At 37.4% G+C, this 16,563-nt stretch overlaps 3 protein-coding genes across 6 annotated transcripts; 1 reads left to right on the top strand and 2 right to left on the bottom strand.

Annotated features, from left to right (window-relative positions):
- On the bottom strand, positions 1–1,409 carry si:ch211-276k2.2 (receptor-transporting protein 2). 2 transcript variants are annotated; one of them, XM_026346433.1, is made up of 3 exons: positions 1,393–1,409; positions 926–1,100; positions 1–575 (listed from the first exon to the last, which is right to left on the bottom strand). In XM_026346433.1, exons 2-3 carry the CDS (start codon positions 1,072–1,074, stop codon positions 227–229), a joined length of 498 nt encoding a protein of 165 aa, XP_026202218.1. In that variant the 5' UTR covers positions 1,075–1,100; positions 1,393–1,409; the 3' UTR covers positions 1–226. The 2 variants fall into 2 exon arrangements, with proteins under 2 accessions (XP_026202218.1, XP_026202219.1); XM_026346434.1 differs by lacking the exon at positions 1,393–1,409 and having other exon boundaries at positions 1–554; positions 926–1,234.
- A 1,263-nt stretch (positions 1,410–2,672) lies between these two features.
- On the top strand, positions 2,673–8,973 carry tctex1d2 (Tctex1 domain containing 2). Of its 3 annotated transcripts, none has more exons than XM_026344806.1 (6): positions 2,673–2,974; positions 3,447–3,580; positions 3,685–3,754; positions 4,212–4,275; positions 4,357–4,448; positions 8,875–8,973. In XM_026344806.1, exons 1-5 carry the CDS (start codon positions 2,928–2,930, stop codon positions 4,402–4,404), a joined length of 363 nt encoding a protein of 120 aa, XP_026200591.1. In that variant the 5' UTR covers positions 2,673–2,927; the 3' UTR covers positions 4,405–4,448; positions 8,875–8,973. The 3 variants fall into 3 exon arrangements, with proteins under 3 accessions (XP_026200591.1, XP_026200590.1, XP_026200589.1); XM_026344805.1 differs by lacking the exon at positions 8,875–8,973 and adding an exon at positions 4,528–4,598; XM_026344804.1 differs by lacking the exon at positions 8,875–8,973 and having other exon boundaries at positions 4,357–4,598.
- A 3,848-nt stretch (positions 8,974–12,821) lies between these two features.
- On the bottom strand, positions 12,822–15,962 carry nmur1a (neuromedin U receptor 1a). Its single transcript, XM_026346085.1, has 2 exons — positions 15,026–15,962; positions 12,822–13,204 (listed from the first exon to the last, which is right to left on the bottom strand). The coding sequence occupies exons 1-2, from the start codon at positions 15,945–15,947 to the stop codon at positions 12,822–12,824; spliced, it is 1,305 nt and encodes a 434-aa protein (XP_026201870.1). The 5' UTR covers positions 15,948–15,962.
- Between the last annotated feature and the right edge of the window lie 601 nt (positions 15,963–16,563).

Here is a 16,563-nt window from a genome sequence, read left to right on the forward strand (position 1 = left end):
TTTGTTTATCATATATATATATTTAATATGACTTTTTAATGCTTTGGAACAAACAATTAAATATCTGACAACCAAAATAAAGATTAGATGTCCATGAAAGAAATTATTATTCAATTATTATTATTCAACGACATGTTTATGTCTAATTTGCTAAAATTAGACATAAACATCAAGAATAAATAAAGTTCAGTTTAAGACAAGTGCCTTCAAATGATTAAAAGTTTGACTAAAAACCAACATTGGCCGAATTACGAGTACAGATGCCTTTAATGCAGGCCTCACAATGAGAAGGCTCATGGGGACTTTTGACATCAACGGTTCTGAAACGTCTTTGATTTGTCCCTAACTTTTCATTGTAGCATTTTATTCTTATCTTCTCCACCAGTTTCTCCAGGAGGATGTCAATGTTCTCTGTGGTGACGCTGGGCCTCTCCATTGGAGCTGCGGTGCACCTCTTGCAGTTCTGACGGAAAAGCCTGACCTTGACAGTGCCCTGTCCATAATTCAGGAGCATGTGGAAGACAACCATCACCCGGTTGGAAGGCCAGCTTCTTCTGCACATGGAGCATTTGAAGCTTTGAAATGACAGAGGGCATGAATTTCTAAATTACAACAATACATTTAGAGAGATTAAACCTATTTATAAGATCTCCGATGCACCTGTAAGCGTAAGTTTAAAAGTCTGAACTGACCCTTGGAAGCAGTGAATAAAGACATTATGTGATAGATATTTCTTAATAAGAGCTTTAAACATTGTGTCCATTGATTTACCCCTGTTATTGACTATCTGGCTACATAATGTTGGGAGTTAGTGTTACTTATCCCAAAATAACAGTAACAAAGTTATCACACTAGTCAAATTAACAAACATTACTAAGACAAAATACATTAATTACAGTGATTACAACAAATCCAGCACACTGACCTTGCACAGGTCTTCCTGATGTACTCTTTCCATCCCTGGTTTGGGGACTCAGGCTCAATATTTTCATCAAACTCCAGACGCCAGGAGTCTCCTTGTCCAAGGTAACTTGTTTTATTCTGGAACATTTGTGTCCACTCGCTTTGTGCCATCCTGCCTGAGCCAGTGGTGCTGGTGACTGAAGACCAGACAAACCCAGACAGCTGATCTTTTGTAAGAAATGACTCACCATAGACGGTGGCTCCACCAATGCAGAGTTTGAGGAAAATGAAACTTAAACTTGACTTCCTTAACTTTCAGGTGTTGTTTAGTACCACCGACAGGACGCTGAATAAAGTGCTTGTTTTGCAAGAGTAGTGTTAAGCAGATAAAATCTTTGGTCACGACATTTGCTTATTTAGATTTAGAAATGCAAATTTGTGCATGTTTGTGCAGTTGGGGTACCCTGATGATTGTAAACTTAATATTACCTTAGCTTTTTATTTACTGCAGTGGCAGTGAACTGCCAGACAGCAGTAAACTGCCACTTTCACCCAAAGCTAATGTGTGAAATATCTGAAAGCATCTGGCTGGACCTATGTAAGTTTCATTTCACTGTAAAGAACAGCACCCACTGAGGCAGGACTGCAAATAAAATGACACAACAGTGCCACCTGCTGGGGTCAAACATTTGATCCACAGTGATGTAATTGTTGATCATGAGATGTGTTTTGTTTTCCAGGAAATAAAAAGCATACACCAATCTTTATATTTTGTTCAAACAGATGGGAACGACTTTGCAGGAAATGGCATTTTCATTTTATTTTACTCCTACTGATGTACTGTCATCATCCTTTCCATTTAGTAGCTTTGACAGTAGATCCGTGGAAATGCCTGCCTCCTCTTCCTGAGCATGCTTCATGTGAAGGTTAAGTCCCACTCTCAAGTGATTCGTGCTTACCAGACTTAATTGATTCCATTCATGCTGCAGTAACTATCATGTCAGTCAAGTCATGTCTTTTACTTGCCAGATTCACAGAGATAATACACAAAAGTATACAACAAAGGTAAGTTGGGAGGAAAATAGACCAGATGAAAGTGGGAGGCAACATTTACATTACATTTAGCTATTTGGCAGGCAACGTACTGTAAACCGTACAAAAAAAAGTGCACATTTTAATGCAATTTCTAGGCAATTTTACCAGAGGAGGAACTAGAAGAGTGAAAACTTAGCATTTAACATCAGCTTATACTAAACAAACAATAATAATACACATATGTATGTAAAACTTTGAGTTGAATATGTACAGTTTCAGTTTAGAAAATTGAAACTGTACATAATGGACAAATGATGCAGTTTGGGCAAATTTAGAAGATGATAAAGGTCTCAGCATCCCCGCTCCTGTCAAAGCTGGAAACTGATCAAAAAGTGAAGCCAAGAGAAAAAAATACTCTGATTTGACTGCAGTTGAAGAGGCTTTGAAAGCATCATGTTAAAAGGTCTCTGTGAATTGCAGATACCAATGGAGGTAGAAGTAAAAGGGAAGGATCAAAAGGAAGATGATGCCACATTTTAGGACACAATCATAAAAAGCTTTCCTTATCTGAAACAGAACAAATGTGAATACCTATATGAAGTGTGCACTTTCAATCCCCTCAGGCATAGTTTGAGATATTTGATGTAGATTTAATTTGTATGTGAGACTGGCATATTGATATTTAAATTGATATTTAAGAACCACATTATTAACTTCTAGCATAGTTCAAAACAGAACTGAAAATGGAAGGCTAAGGCTATTTTAGGTTTATTATTAGTCTTGAAGTGGTAATTTGAAGTAAACCATAAAAAAAACAGTAATATAATTTACTGTTTAGATCGTTTAACAGTAGCGACTCTTATTTTGAAACAGGAAATTGTAAGAAGCCGTCCCTATGGTAACGGGTACAACGCTGCAAAGATTAGCTTGTTAGCAACGATCCTGTCTTCATGTCTTCTGTCTTGTTGTTGATATATTGTTGACATGTAATGGAGGGGTCAGATACCTACCTGATACGACCTAATCATCAGCACAAGTGAGTCGAACGAAGTGCTTAAATATAATTTTAGTTAAGTAAAGCTAGCGAGTTCATTGCTAACAGTTAGATTGCAGCTAGCCGCTATTTACATGTGGTCAGAATTGATGATAAATAAATCTTTCCTAAGGTTTTCTAAGATTGACTCGATTTGCATCCGTCTAATTAACGTGTTATGGTTCTTAAACGACAATATTTGTATTTAGTACCATTAAACTTTGTGGTTAGCTAAGACGTTTGTCCGTTAGCTAACTAACTAGACATTAGCTGCCTGTGAGGACAGTGAGTGGAGAAGTGTGAGTTATGCTTCAGTCATCGACCCAGTTTTCCTAAACTAACTAGCTGTATGTGGTTACCTTTACTCGATACTCAGGTGATTCAGTATTGTGAGAAGCTGATGATGTTTGGATACGTTGACCAGTAGACACTGAGGTTAATTGCCTGTCTTGTTGCTCCCTGTTACTTCTTACAGGTTTAAACCAGCCATTGTGAAGGAGCATATTCGTGAAATAGTGAGGGAGAGACTGTCTGGAGTGCAGTACGACCCAGAGGAAGTCCCAAACCTGTCCCGTTCACTGGCAGACTCCATTAAGGACAAAGTGAAGAGTGAGTGATGCTTTCTGCTCATTGTGCAGTCTGGCTGCTTTGTGTTGTCCCTAAACAGTGTTTGCACAGTTACTGATATGCAGTTAATTTCTCTTCCTCAATAGATGCAGGATTTGACCGCTATAAGCTTGTCGTGCAGGTGGTCATTGGAGAGCAACGAGGGCAAGGAGTCAAGTGAGTGCTTATTTGGTACTGGTAAACAAAAAGAATCTGTATGTCTACAATATGTGATATTCATTAGGTTTGGATGCTACTTTGTCTGGGTAAAGCAGATAAAAGTTGTTACACAATTGAATACTGTTGAATATGTTAGGGAACAGATTAAGAGGCTGCAAGAGAAGTTCTTAGTATGAAAATAGCATTATTCAACCAATGTTTCAGTAGGAGTAGACCACTACATTACATTGGTATAGGTGGAACAGTACAAAAACACAAACAACAAAAAACAAGAAAACAACACTAGAGTTAAAGCTTTCATTGCAATTTTTATAGCAATAATATTTCTTTAAAACTGTTCCCTTTTCAATCACATTACATTACATTGGGTTTTTCAGACAATAGTTCTGTTTGGTTCTTCAAAGAGTAACCTTTATGTCTCTCTTTGCTCTGTCTCCTCTTGCCTCTTTGCCAGGATGTCTTCCAGGTGTTTGTGGGATGCTGACACAGACAACTATGCAGAAGATGTTTTCATGAATGTAGGTGTTTTTTGTTGTGTTCACTCAGATGTGAAGAGAGAAAAAAACATTTTTAAATAAGCTGTGTTTTTCCCTCCATAGGACCGCTTGTTTTGTGTGGTGGCTGTTTTTGGAAGTTATTACTACTGAGGAAGAGAGGATGGATAACAGAGGATTCTTCCAGATGATTTGAGGTGAAAATCCAGATCAACATTTTGGGTCCATGTTGCATTGCCCTGAAGTGTATATGTAACACTGTACATTCTGGTATAGGTGACTTGGAACTGTAGGATTTCACCACAATTTCCTGAGTTAGCCAAATGATTATTAAAGACTGATGCCTCTGTTGTGGCTAGTTATTGATCTAGTATCACGTCCAACCTCAAAACATTGCAATCTAGATTTCTTAAAACAAGTACTCATATGACTTGAAAAGTTTGATGATAGGGTGAACATGGGACTTCTCACCATACTTATGAGACTTGGGTTTTACGTTAAGGCGGCAGACTTTCTTCCCCATCAGTGAATTCATTTTACCACATTTTCTTTGATTTAACAAGGTGAAAGACTTACATGTATATGACATATGTATAAGTTGTTTTGATCACAAGTATTCTAGGCATTACAAACAGCTGCAGCAGTAGCAGACTGCTAAGACTCAACTAAACCAACTGAATATGATGCAGCCTGGAGCATATTTATCCTGCATTTTTGTTTTGACATAGCACAACAACTACAGTAGAGGTCAGTATTTGTCTCTGATTATCAGCATTATGACAAATAATTACTATAGCTAATTTTACAATGAAACAGGAAGAGGAATTGTCTTTTATATAAAATGCATGTGATAAATCTTAAATAAAGATATGTTTACTTAATGTTTAATTAGTACTGACTTTGATAACAAATACAAATGACACAGCCACACAAGAGAGTAATACATAAAGCTTTTTTTCCAACCCACACACGATTTATTGGTTTGGATTATATCACTAATTTTAGGCTTATTTCTGTGGTCACCTAGCAACATTAGATCTTTCTCATATATATTTATATTTCACATGATGTGTGGACTTGTGCCTGGAATGAAAATAAGTACAGGTCTGTCAGACAAACCTGCAAAAGAGAATCCTTTTTTTTATTTCTCTGAAATATTAAATTGTAGTTAAAGATATTACAGTAGAACTTGTTGAAATGGTAGTTTGGGAAAATTGCAGCACTTCTTATTTTTTATATGTAGTGCTATTTATTTAAAATACAATTTTTTACCATTGTATTCTTGTTGGTAAAGAATGTTACAAATATTTTTTATTATAAAAAAAAATAAATAAAATGAAATGACTACATTTAGACTCTACAGCTTTCTGGTCACTGTTTATGTTCAGATATAAATCTATTGGCAGCCCTGAGATAACATACAGTATCATCTCAGCACGAAATGGAGTGAATGATCTTCCCAAAGTATTTTTCCTCAGGAGTTGGTGGACCACACCAACGGCAAAATGAGGAAATACTGCTGGATGTGCTACTGCCATTATTAGTCTACTGGTCATGATGAAAGAAGCAGCCCAAGACTTCCAGAAAATTTTCTTATTGGCTTCCTTGTTTTCCCCAGCCTGACGTTTACCTGTTTCTACTCTCATCCTTTTTATGTTCATATCTATATATATAGATGGTCAGATGACCATGGTGAAAAAATACACTATTAGTTATCTGTGCATTTTCCTAGATAACCAGGCAAGTAGATTCATGATAACACTCGCAAGTATTGCCCACAATAATCACAATATGATTTTTCACCAAGTTATGCAGTGCTATAACAAAGCATAAAGCTGTCCTTGAACTTCAGCAGTGTTTTCATAAATTTTCCCCTTAACTACAGTATTTGCAACTATTGCCAGCTACTGTATCTGCCTACGCAGATAACAGTGTCCAACAGTGAAAAGCTTGCCAACTTTTCTTCCCTATAATTTGTTGTGGAACTTGAGACATCAGTCTTCAATTTGACAGGAGGTCATTTTCAGATATTTTTGTGCTTTGGTAATTACTCTTGGGCCTCCTCCATTAATTTCAGCAAACCAGCCTCCAACAGGAAAACTAGATGCTTTCCAGACTCTATATAAAGACTAATGAGACAGAAGTGAGCAGTTGAAGTGATCAAGCTTAGCTGAATCAATTAGTCAAATGACTCATACTCTGATTACATATACATGCCAAAGTCTGTGTTGCTCTGTTTCTAGCTGCAAAGCACAGCTGAGTTGTGAATGAACTTCAATAATTTGGGAAAATCACAAATATGTTTTAGCCATGGTAGGTCCTTCGTAGATATCAAAATATTTTTGTGACAGTTTGTAATAATAATTAGTGATAGTCTATCATAATATTTCTTCTTATTATAAACTTCTGCAAAGCCTCATTCCTAATATTTTCTCAAATGATTCATAACACCTGTCCAGATTATTTCAGATTCATAATAACTGTGATGTGCTGGTAATAAAATTTCATTTCATTTGGAAACATGATACGCCCTTTTTTGTGCATCGTTTCCAACTCCGGTACTATAAACTAAATAAGGGTGACACCACGCAGCTGACATGGGATTATACTTATACGGTTCATTTAATTTTTCTTACTAAGTCATTCACGCTACCTTCCAGCAGATGACACAAAACAGACATCTGATAAATCTAAGCAGACATCAAATAAATACATTACCTTCAATAAATGCCTTGATATATATTTTAGATGCACCAAATATGAAAAAGGATGTTTATAAGTTCCCATTTCTGAGTTAGCAATAATTTTAGCAATAATCAAATTTAGCTGTTTTTGTTAGTTAGAATTTTGAAGCTTTATTCTGCCAAATTTGTGTCCCCTTGCAAATCATGATGTTATAGACTGGATTTGGGGACATTTGCTGCTCACAACCATTTCTCTGCACCTCACATCGTAAAAAAACTTTAGATATAATAGCCAGATGGAATTATAGAGTGCACTTCCTCCTTAATATTGCCTTTTGTTTTATGTGGACACTCTCAGAATAGAGTATCTCATCTCATCTCAAGACTGATAATTCAAATTCAACTCAGGCATCCTTACACTAAAATGTACCTGTTAATCATTACACTCATATTCCCCTGATTCCCAATCAGACCTTTCACCCCATATATCTACAGTAAAACTCACTGTAAGATGTTGGTGGAAATGTATTTCCATTCTAATTTGAGTATATTTACAGGTTAGCTTTTCTCACCATTTATGTAACAGCGTGCTGTTTACGTCGCTCATCTTCAGTGCAGTTGTTCAGTGCTTGTTCTGTTAAGTGTAGTGATTAAGAAGGTCTATTGATTTCTTTCCTCTAAACTCTTGTGTCCTGAGCGTTAATTGCTTTTCCAGCTCAAAGCCAACAGATGTACTTAAATACCTGCCCTTCTGACTGGAGTCAGCATCAGAAGAGTGGGCTATTCACCTACAATCTAAATGTGAAGTTGAATGACACTAAAGAGAATATTCACTTCAGTCCACCAAACTGAATTAATGTAATTGATGAGCTGCTTAAAATGAAGTCATGGTGATTTCATGGGTTTGGTTTATGCACATTTTTGCTTTTATCACTTCAATACCATGCACTTCTGTACCAGAGTGTCACATTACTCTCACATGAGCCTGTTGGGTGCCTTACTGGTGATTCCTTTTATCATCATATAAAGGGACCATTGCTTGTCCCTTCCTACTCTTTTATGTCAAGGAGTTGTTAAGATTCATAGACAGGCATGGGCAATGAAAATTGCTCTTTGGGTCAGCTTCACAGTTTCCTGCTATTTGAGTTTTCATATGAGTTTTCATCACACTGCTTATTTCTTACTTGATTTGTTTGGAGCTTTGGCTCAATATTAAGAATGACTTAATACTGTAAAACTAATAAAGCCTTCAGTTGTCTGTTCATGATTCATCAATGGATCACTGGTGTTATGCCTGCCAGTAATAATTTTTATTATTGCTTATACAGTATTTACAAAATATAGTCAGTGAAACACAGAAAATCTTTTCTTTCTACTTTTGTCAGATAAACGAAGGTTCAAGGTTCAAAGTTATTTTTTAATTCATCCCCTTATTGCAGTGGATTTAATTAAATAAATCAATGAGGAATGCAATAAATTAAAAAATATATTAATCATCCTAGTTGGTTAATGCATAAGGAACTAAACATTAATGAGAAATATCTCATCTTTGTCCTTTTGCTAATGCTACCAAGTTCAGTTTTTCTACATTTATTCTGTTGTGTTAATTGTTCCATCTGCTAAAATAATTATTAATTTAACAGATGGTTTTTAAGTGAGTTATTTGTTTGAGCCTGTCTTTGACAAGGGGGGTGGTGTTAGTGTGTGTGTGTGTGTGTGTGTGTGTGTGTGTGTGTGTGTGTGTGTGTGTGTGTGTGTGTGTGAGTGTGTGTGTGTGTGTGTTGGGTTCTATGGATTTGCTCTGGACATTTTGACATTGCACAGACTGTGGCGAGACACAGAATGTGTCACTTTAGCACACACAATTTTTGAGGCTTGTTACTGAGATTATTATTCTTCCCGTGTAACTTAAGTTAAGCTTTTGTTTGTTCTTTTCCAGATGGGTCCAAGTGTGTCTGCATTCACAATGTACTGTGGGACTGTTGACAGTTGTGCCTGTGCATTCGCAGGGCCTTAGATTCCACCATCTTCCATCTTCACCTTCCCCTCTGGAGAGCTCTGGTTATGAGGTGGTCACTGGCTGTTATTGGAGTATTTCAGTAGAACTTAACATTGCTTCTCCATTTAGCAATATCTATGTAACAGCTCTGAAGGTTGACAACATATCTTACTACATCTGGCTTTGATGTTAATTTAAAAAAATAGTATTCAGGAGAGAATGTTGTTATTTAAAGTTGATCTTTATGTATATGTTTGAGAATAACTACACATGTAATCACTATAAAAAATAACCTGTTATCACCACAGCTTTAAGAAGTTATGTATTAACATGGCTCAACATGATAAGGAATTGACTGAACAAGTACGAAACAAGACTGTGAGACTTGATAAAGATCAGAGATGGTGCAGAAGCATCAGTACCTCATTGAACGTAAGACAAATCTGAGTCACAACATGGGTTAAGAGACGAGCCAGTACATAGCATTGAAAAAACAGATGAGTAAGTGCTCCTGTCTTGGACTATCCATGAAAATGAGTCTTTTACTGATTGTCTTTGATTGACTGTATATTGACTTTAATAAGCTGTCTTTTTGTCTAGTACACAGATGGCTCAATGATGCGGGAGACGTGTTACTGAGATGAGTCTGTGCATTTAACTTAATGTTGAAGCTGTGAGCTGTGACAGTCAGATAATATGTCTCTGTGCAATGTGAGTACAAGAAAAGTGACAACTACATGTTTTCTTTGATCAAGATCTATATACTAAGTAGCTTCTTTGTGTCAACCTCACACTGCTCTGTGATTTCAGAATTTTGATTCGAGCGGAAACATGTCATTTAGCCAAAAGCTACAATTTGAAGCCTTGACAAGCTTTTAAAGGCAATCATAACGCACTGCAGCTTCTAGTAAAGTACCCTCATTGAGCTCACTGGAGACAATAAGGTGCTCGTAGTGTCTCTCAGATGTAGATTTGTGCCATACATGTAGTACTGTTTGTTTTGCAGGCTTGTGAATGATGTCATGGAAAAGAATGCGCAATATAAAGTGAAATATCAGATGTTAAGATACCAGTTGCCAAAGATGAACATTACTTGTAGGACTGAAGATAAAAAAGTAAAATCAAGACAAGGCACATGTGGATGTGCAGCACATCTTATGTGGGTAGACCAGGTTCTTGAAGCTGCCTCCTCCTTACTGAGTATTACTGCATATAGCCATGCAGGTTTATGCTCCTTGGCAACCTGCTGGGTGCTCAAATGTAGTTTTGCCCTTGGACATGACATGAAACGTAATTGGAGTGATACATCAAGTCACTAATGTAATCAGTATATATACAGTTACTATTCCCTGTTTAAGTGTAAGGGAAAAAAGCGAGATTCCTTTGACACTTTCTATATGTTTTTTTTTGTTTTCTTTTTTGTGAAATATTTGAAATTGTAACCATTTTTGTAGACATCTGAAATATGATAATGGTCCAGAATGATTTTGTTGAGCATAAACCAAAAAAAGCTACACGATAAAGAGAATGCATTAATTTATTAAGCTCATTTATCAACAGCACATTTATAACTTTGACAGTTGTGAATCCCTCACGGTGCACAAGTAAACCTCCCTGGGTGAATGAACACTTTTACTCTTTAATATTGTGAAGGAGGTTTGTATTTACATTACAGGAGTACCTTGTCTCCAATCATACATACTGCTAATGATGTTAATAATGCCTTTGGTCTGCCAGAGCACTAAAGGTGCACCCATTTTGTTTTGCAAGGAACGTTGTCAGCTCTGAGAGGTTGAATAGTTATTAAATGCTTTATAAAGAAATTCACATCATCCAAATAAGGAGCATTTTAGATTAATCTCTGCGAATACATGCTGCAAGTGAGAGACAGCTTTGGTGGACTCCTGACCCTTCTGCATAAATAGCTTTGAATATTAAAGCCAGGTATAGGGAATGTGTCCAATTACAGTATATTTTCTTGTTACAAAAATAACAGTTGGCATAAAGTAAAATACTAACCTTTTAAAACCCTATTTCTATAGCTTCTGCTATCCTGCTGTTCCTGTTTTTCTCACTAACTTAATAACAGGGATTTGGGGATGTTGAATTACCGAAAGCTAAGCTAATGTGACAGAATATGAAAATGTGTTAAACCATCACGTTTTGTCCTGTTGTTGTTTTGATACAGATTGACTTGTTTGTTCTGACTCTGTGTTCTGCAAGTTATTTAATTCAAGATACCTGACCAGGGCAGTACAGACTGCTTTTCAATGTGCTGTAAAACATCACTCTGAAATCAGTTTGGTGACCTTTTTACTGTGGTGCACCATTAGACTGTTAATGTCATGAATTTCCAATACTTTTAAAGATCAGTATTTGGTTTCATGGTTGATTCCATTACCTTTCCTCCTGAGCAAGCCTGACATGAAACATAATAACAGCTTCTGTACTTGGAAAGCTCTTTTACCACTATGGTGTTTATTTCATCCATCACGTCATCATCACCTATTGGACGAAAAGCTTGTGACCTTTAGACTTCTGGTTGTCTTGTGTGTGAATATTGCTTGATCTAAATTTAGAAACTTGATAGTGGAAAACTTGTAAAATGGGTAAATGGGTTTTGTGGTTTCAGCTTATCTTTTAGCGTCAGTTCTGCCACTTGTGCCTTTTGACACTTCAGATAATCACTGAAAGCATTTGAAAGCATTATTCAAAACTCAGGCATATACTATGGTAAAAATTATCATTTTTTATTATCATGCAAGTCAACAAATTGCTACTGAAAAACAGGACAGATTGTTTTTTTTTTTCATAACAGTGACCAAGATTGTAACATTAACAATTCAACCCGAAAACATCAATGGCAGCAAAAAGTTAATCACACTCAAAAACCAAAAATTACCTAAACAAACAAAAAGAACTGCAAGCATTACACAGGGCTCAACTTCTCTTACCTGAACAGTCATTTTTTAATAAGCGAATCCTAACTTTACTAATATCATGTTATTACTCTATGTACAGTGTGATTTACATGACAGGCCATTTAAACAATAGGATGTTCACGCTTTATACAGTTATCTATTTTTTGCTTCTTTATGCTCCAGTTTATGCTTAAGGATTTTTTAAGCTCCTACCTTATTGTTTTGGATCCTGTCAGAATTTTCTACATATTCTCACTTTGAATAATATATAATATACAGTATAACAGTTTTCAGACTCTGTGATGAACTTTGGGTTCACTGATCCGTTTGGTTCATCTCACTTTGTCAAAAGCCAGTTGTAAACTGTATAGTCATCATTTTAATAAACTGCATTTTAAGTACTTACAAAAAAAACTTGAATTTTGTATTAGGCTTTGTACAATGAACAGTTGTATGAATGTTGCAGTGGACGTTTTAGCGTACATTCATGCAGGGTTTGGAGGGAGTCGATGACTTCCAAGCTGCAGGCAAATAAATGCAAGCAGCAGAGAAAGAGAGATGCTGTTTTGCTGTTATCCCAAAGGTGCTGTTTAGTGACAAATTCAACTTACTTGAAAATCTTGCTGATGTTTTGCCCCTTTTTCGAAAAGCTTCATCAGTTCTGAATGCTACTTCTGTGGCTCGTCTGTGGGTTGTTAGTGTGTTATTGAGTGTCAACGACTTAACAACTCCACACACTTTATATACTTGAATATTTGCAGCTGTTTGGCTCTTGTGAGTTTAAGGACAGTGACAGAAGTTAATGACAGTGAAAAGATAAAACACAGTTCAGTTTACAACTGGTGAACTGCAGTTGTTCGCTGCTAGCCAGTCTAGATCCCAATAATTATGTGTGTAACCCTACAAATGCTATTTCCTATCCCCTCCTGCTTTTCCCCATCTCATCCTATCCACAAGTGAAGTTTTTTAACAGGAAAAACTTTCATCTTTCAACTTCACTTCTCCATCTTCTGCCTCTGCTTCAACAACAACAGTTACATTGCTGAGCGGCGCATCACTCAGGGTGCTGCGGAGCGTCACCCGAGTGACACTGAGCGAGTACTTCCTGGGAGTGATGTGATGTGGCCGATGGCACATGACCTCTTTGAACATTTCTCTAAAGCGTGTGGACATGAGGTTGTACAGGATTGGGTTGACTGCTGAGCTGAGGTAGAAAAACACTCCGGAGATGATGTGCACATACTTAAAGATTTTCATGTGGTTGTCAGTCCAATCATTGATGAAGCTCCACATTAGGCGGTCAGTGTGAAATGGAGCCCAGCAGATTCCGAAGACCACCACCAAGACAACTAGATGAACAGTAAGAGAGAGAAAACAATCACACAGAGCGCAGAGAGGATTTTAATAGCAGTACATTGATGTTGCCAACATCTCTCCAGTAAATTGCTCCCGTAGGGCTAATGTGTCAGTGTTGCAGAAAATCTTTGATGTGGTTATGTACATCAGTTTAAAATACATTTTTCAGTAAACAATTGGAAATGCTTGTTCAAGTACACACAGTCCAACGCATGTCCACCTCTCTTTGTGGCTTGAAAGTAAATCATGCATCTTACAGACCAACAATTCTTTCTCTCAGTATTTCAGAATGGATTATTGTGGCCAACATGACTGTGTGAAACCAACTTTGTGGCTATAGGTGAAATAATCACCTAATAGATTATCAGTGACACAGAAATAGGACTTATAATTCTTCCTTCTTTTTTTCCAATGGAGGCAGGCAGCACAATGAAAAGAGAGTGAGTTTTTCTTTACTTGTCTTACTTGTGAATATGCATGATGAGTATTGTTCTTCTCGGAAACACATTTCCTCCAATGACCTGACACAAGGTTCCTCATTTTTTAGAAGGTGCAGCTGTTTCTGGCACTGTCATTAAAAGTAGTTAATGACCTTTCTTAACTGTTAAGATTGGAACATACCTTTCATGACCTTTAGGTTTTCAGACCTTCCACCATCTCAACGGAAATCGCCCAGTAGTCTGACCTTTTTAAAGGTTTAAACTTGATTTTAAAGATATGGTATGTTGCTTTTTTGAAATTTTATTTTTAACCAAAATAAGTTCCAAGACTTAATGAGGACAGGTGCTGTCAGAGGTTTCTGTAATCCAGACCCATTGGAGTGTGCTGCCAGCATTGCCTAGATATTTGCTCCAAAAAGTTTATGAGCAACACTCAATTTCTTTCTGACTAGTATAGTTTTGGAGCATGTAGGAGTGTAACAGAGCACAGAAGAGGGGAGGGGGGGGCGCTTGGTAGAGCACAGTCGACTGATTGGAGTCCCATGCAAATATTTGATCTGAGAGAATATAAATGTAATTTCAGTAGTAAAACTTTGTAATTAATAGGGCTGGGCCTAAACATCCATACCTTCATTTGTAACATATGTATTTGTTTTTTTTTTATATTTTTCACTAAATGTGAGATAGAGTATCTGTGAGATAACTGTAACCGCACTATTACAATATAGAAATACGTAGTATATTTCTTAGTTTCACAGCCTGGAAACACTTTAAACCACAACGAGACAAAAGCTGAGTGCAAATAAGCCTTTAGAAATTGGCCGTCCACAGTGGCATGGCACAGAGCAATACACTATTGACTCAAAAGTCCATTCTGACCCACTTATGTGGAAGCAAGACAACGAGAGCTCCCCTGAACACTGTATTTGTGTACTGGTGTTATCTGATCACTTAAGCCACTTTTTTTTCAAAGGCTGCAACAGAGCGAGACCAAAGGTTCACATTAACCAGAAACTGTTGACCAACTTGTTTTCCCTGACCACACCAGGAACAATGTACAGGGTAAGTTTAAGACTAAATTAATTTGCTTGCAAGTGCAGATATGGCGTTTGTGCATGAGGAACTTTAAATCCCTAATGAACAATACAAATATATACAAACATTGACTTTTTCCTTGACAAAGGATTTTTTTGCAGTGGGACAGTCTCCTTAATTGCATTCACTGTATACTATGTCCCCAGCAACAGGTGAGAGTGGCCAAACTTGTGACAGATACAATTATGTTTTTGTATTAGGAGAATTTGATCCATTTTTAACATCCAGAAAAGCTTTATGATAGATTAAAACGAATTATAAGGAGGGTTTGTTACTCACACAGCATTTTGGTAACCTGCTGGCGGCGAGCTTTCTGCTGCTGTGTTCGGATGTTACACGAACTGTCCGGTGCAAAGCCTGATTTCGCTCCCAGTGCCTGATGAATCTTCTCCCGCTTCAGCTGCAGCCCAATTAGCATGTAGAGAACGCTGATGGTGAGCATGGGCAGAATGAAAAATAACAAAGTGGTCACCTGAATGGTCAGGTTGTACATCCAACGTGGTTTTACCAGTGTACACATTGCAGAGTCTGGGATCTTCACATTTATGTTCCCACCTGAAGGACCTGTGGAGCGGCTGTAAAGCATGGCGATCCCATGTAAACTTGTGTTGGGTACAGCACACAAGATGGAAACACCCCACACTGTGAGGATGACCCGCTTGGCGTGGGTACGTGTCACAACGTACTTTGCTCGCAGTGGGTGCACCACAGCAATGTAGCGCTCCACACTGAGCGCTGTCACGTTGAGGATGGACGCCAAGCAGACCGTCTCGAATAGGAACGTTTTAAAGTAGCAGCCTCCCTCCCCTAGAAGGAAGGGGTAGTTCTGCCACAGCTCGTACAGCTCCAGGGGCATGCCGAGCAGCAGCACCAGCAGGTCTGACACTGCCAAGCTGAACAGGTAGTAGTTTGTCGGTGTCCACATCACTTTGTTTCGTGCAATGACTGTACATGTCAGCACGTTCCCCACTACGCCAACTACGAAGATGATTAAGTAGATGTGGCAGATGAGGAGGAACACAGATGAACGACGAGGCCCAAGGTATTTCTCCAAGTAATGTTGCTCCGTCAAACATGCATCATCCAGATCGATGTGACTGCCATTCATGCTAGACGTCTGATTATTACAGTTTTCCCCTGGAGGACAAAGCAGCCCAAAGTTTTCAGGGAGCAGATCAAAAGAGCAGTTGTAAGAAGACATGCTGCTGAAGCAGTCAGGTCTGATGTCTGGGGAAAAAGGAGATGCAACATTTGTCAGTTTTAAAAACCATTTCAGAGCAAATGTTTTGAACAGACTCAACTCGTCTGACCTGTAATGACATAACAACACTAATCTGAATTATAGTTGAACAGGCATGAAAGTTTTCTGATCACTGCAAATATGCATGTGCCATCAACAAATGAGGACGGAACTGTTTCCCATCTCGAAATTCATCTCTTTCCATCATGTTTACTCTGAACTTACAATTAAATTAACTATGACTGCTGTTTCTGTCAGTGAGTTATGAATGCACTACTGACAATAAACAGAAGACAGAATGATTAAATGAGCTAGAATTGCCATCTGTTTCCTGCCCTTGTGGTAAAGCTCAACATATTCAGTGAACTATAAAATTTCAATTAGTTTAGAATTTTCTACACTTATTAGCAAAACAACACAAAATATTTTTTTCTTACCAGTAAAACAAATAAAACTGAGACTGATGATACAATTAATTACAATCAGTTACAATAAATAAATGCAAATGTGTATCAGGCATTTTTTTAATGCGAGTAATGGATAATAAAAATACATAGTGTTATCCAATAATCTACAA

This window comes from Anabas testudineus, chromosome 4, assembly GCF_900324465.2.
Source record: "Anabas testudineus chromosome 4, fAnaTes1.2, whole genome shotgun sequence".
NCBI classification, from domain to species: domain Eukaryota; kingdom Metazoa; phylum Chordata; class Actinopteri; order Anabantiformes; family Anabantidae; genus Anabas; species Anabas testudineus.

What these genes read in the sequence shown, in the direction of transcription:
- si:ch211-276k2.2 (XM_026346433.1), bottom strand. Translation starts at nt 1,074, where the DNA reads ATGGCACAAAGCGAGTGGACACAAATGTTCCAGAATAAAACAAGTTAC. An exon ending in ATCAGGAAGACCTGTGCAAG is followed by an intron (nt 576 to 925) that starts GTCAGTGTGCTG and finishes GTCATTTCAAAG; the next exon opens with CTTCAAATGCTCCATGTGCA.
- tctex1d2 (XM_026344806.1), top strand. Translation starts at nt 2,928, where the DNA reads ATGGAGGGGTCAGATACCTACCTGATACGACCTAATCATCAGCACAA. An exon ending in CGACCTAATCATCAGCACAA is followed by an intron (nt 2,975 to 3,446) that starts GTGAGTCGAACG and finishes TACTTCTTACAG; the next exon opens with GTTTAAACCAGCCATTGTGA. An exon ending in CAGAAGATGTTTTCATGAAT is followed by an intron (nt 4,276 to 4,356) that starts GTAGGTGTTTTT and finishes TTCCCTCCATAG; the next exon opens with GACCGCTTGTTTTGTGTGGT.
- nmur1a (XM_026346085.1), bottom strand. Translation starts at nt 15,947, where the DNA reads ATGTCTTCTTACAACTGCTCTTTTGATCTGCTCCCTGAAAACTTTGGG. An exon ending in GCAGGTTACCAAAATGCTGT is followed by an intron (nt 13,205 to 15,025) that starts GTGAGTAACAAA and finishes CTGTTCATCTAG; the next exon opens with TTGTCTTGGTGGTGGTCTTC.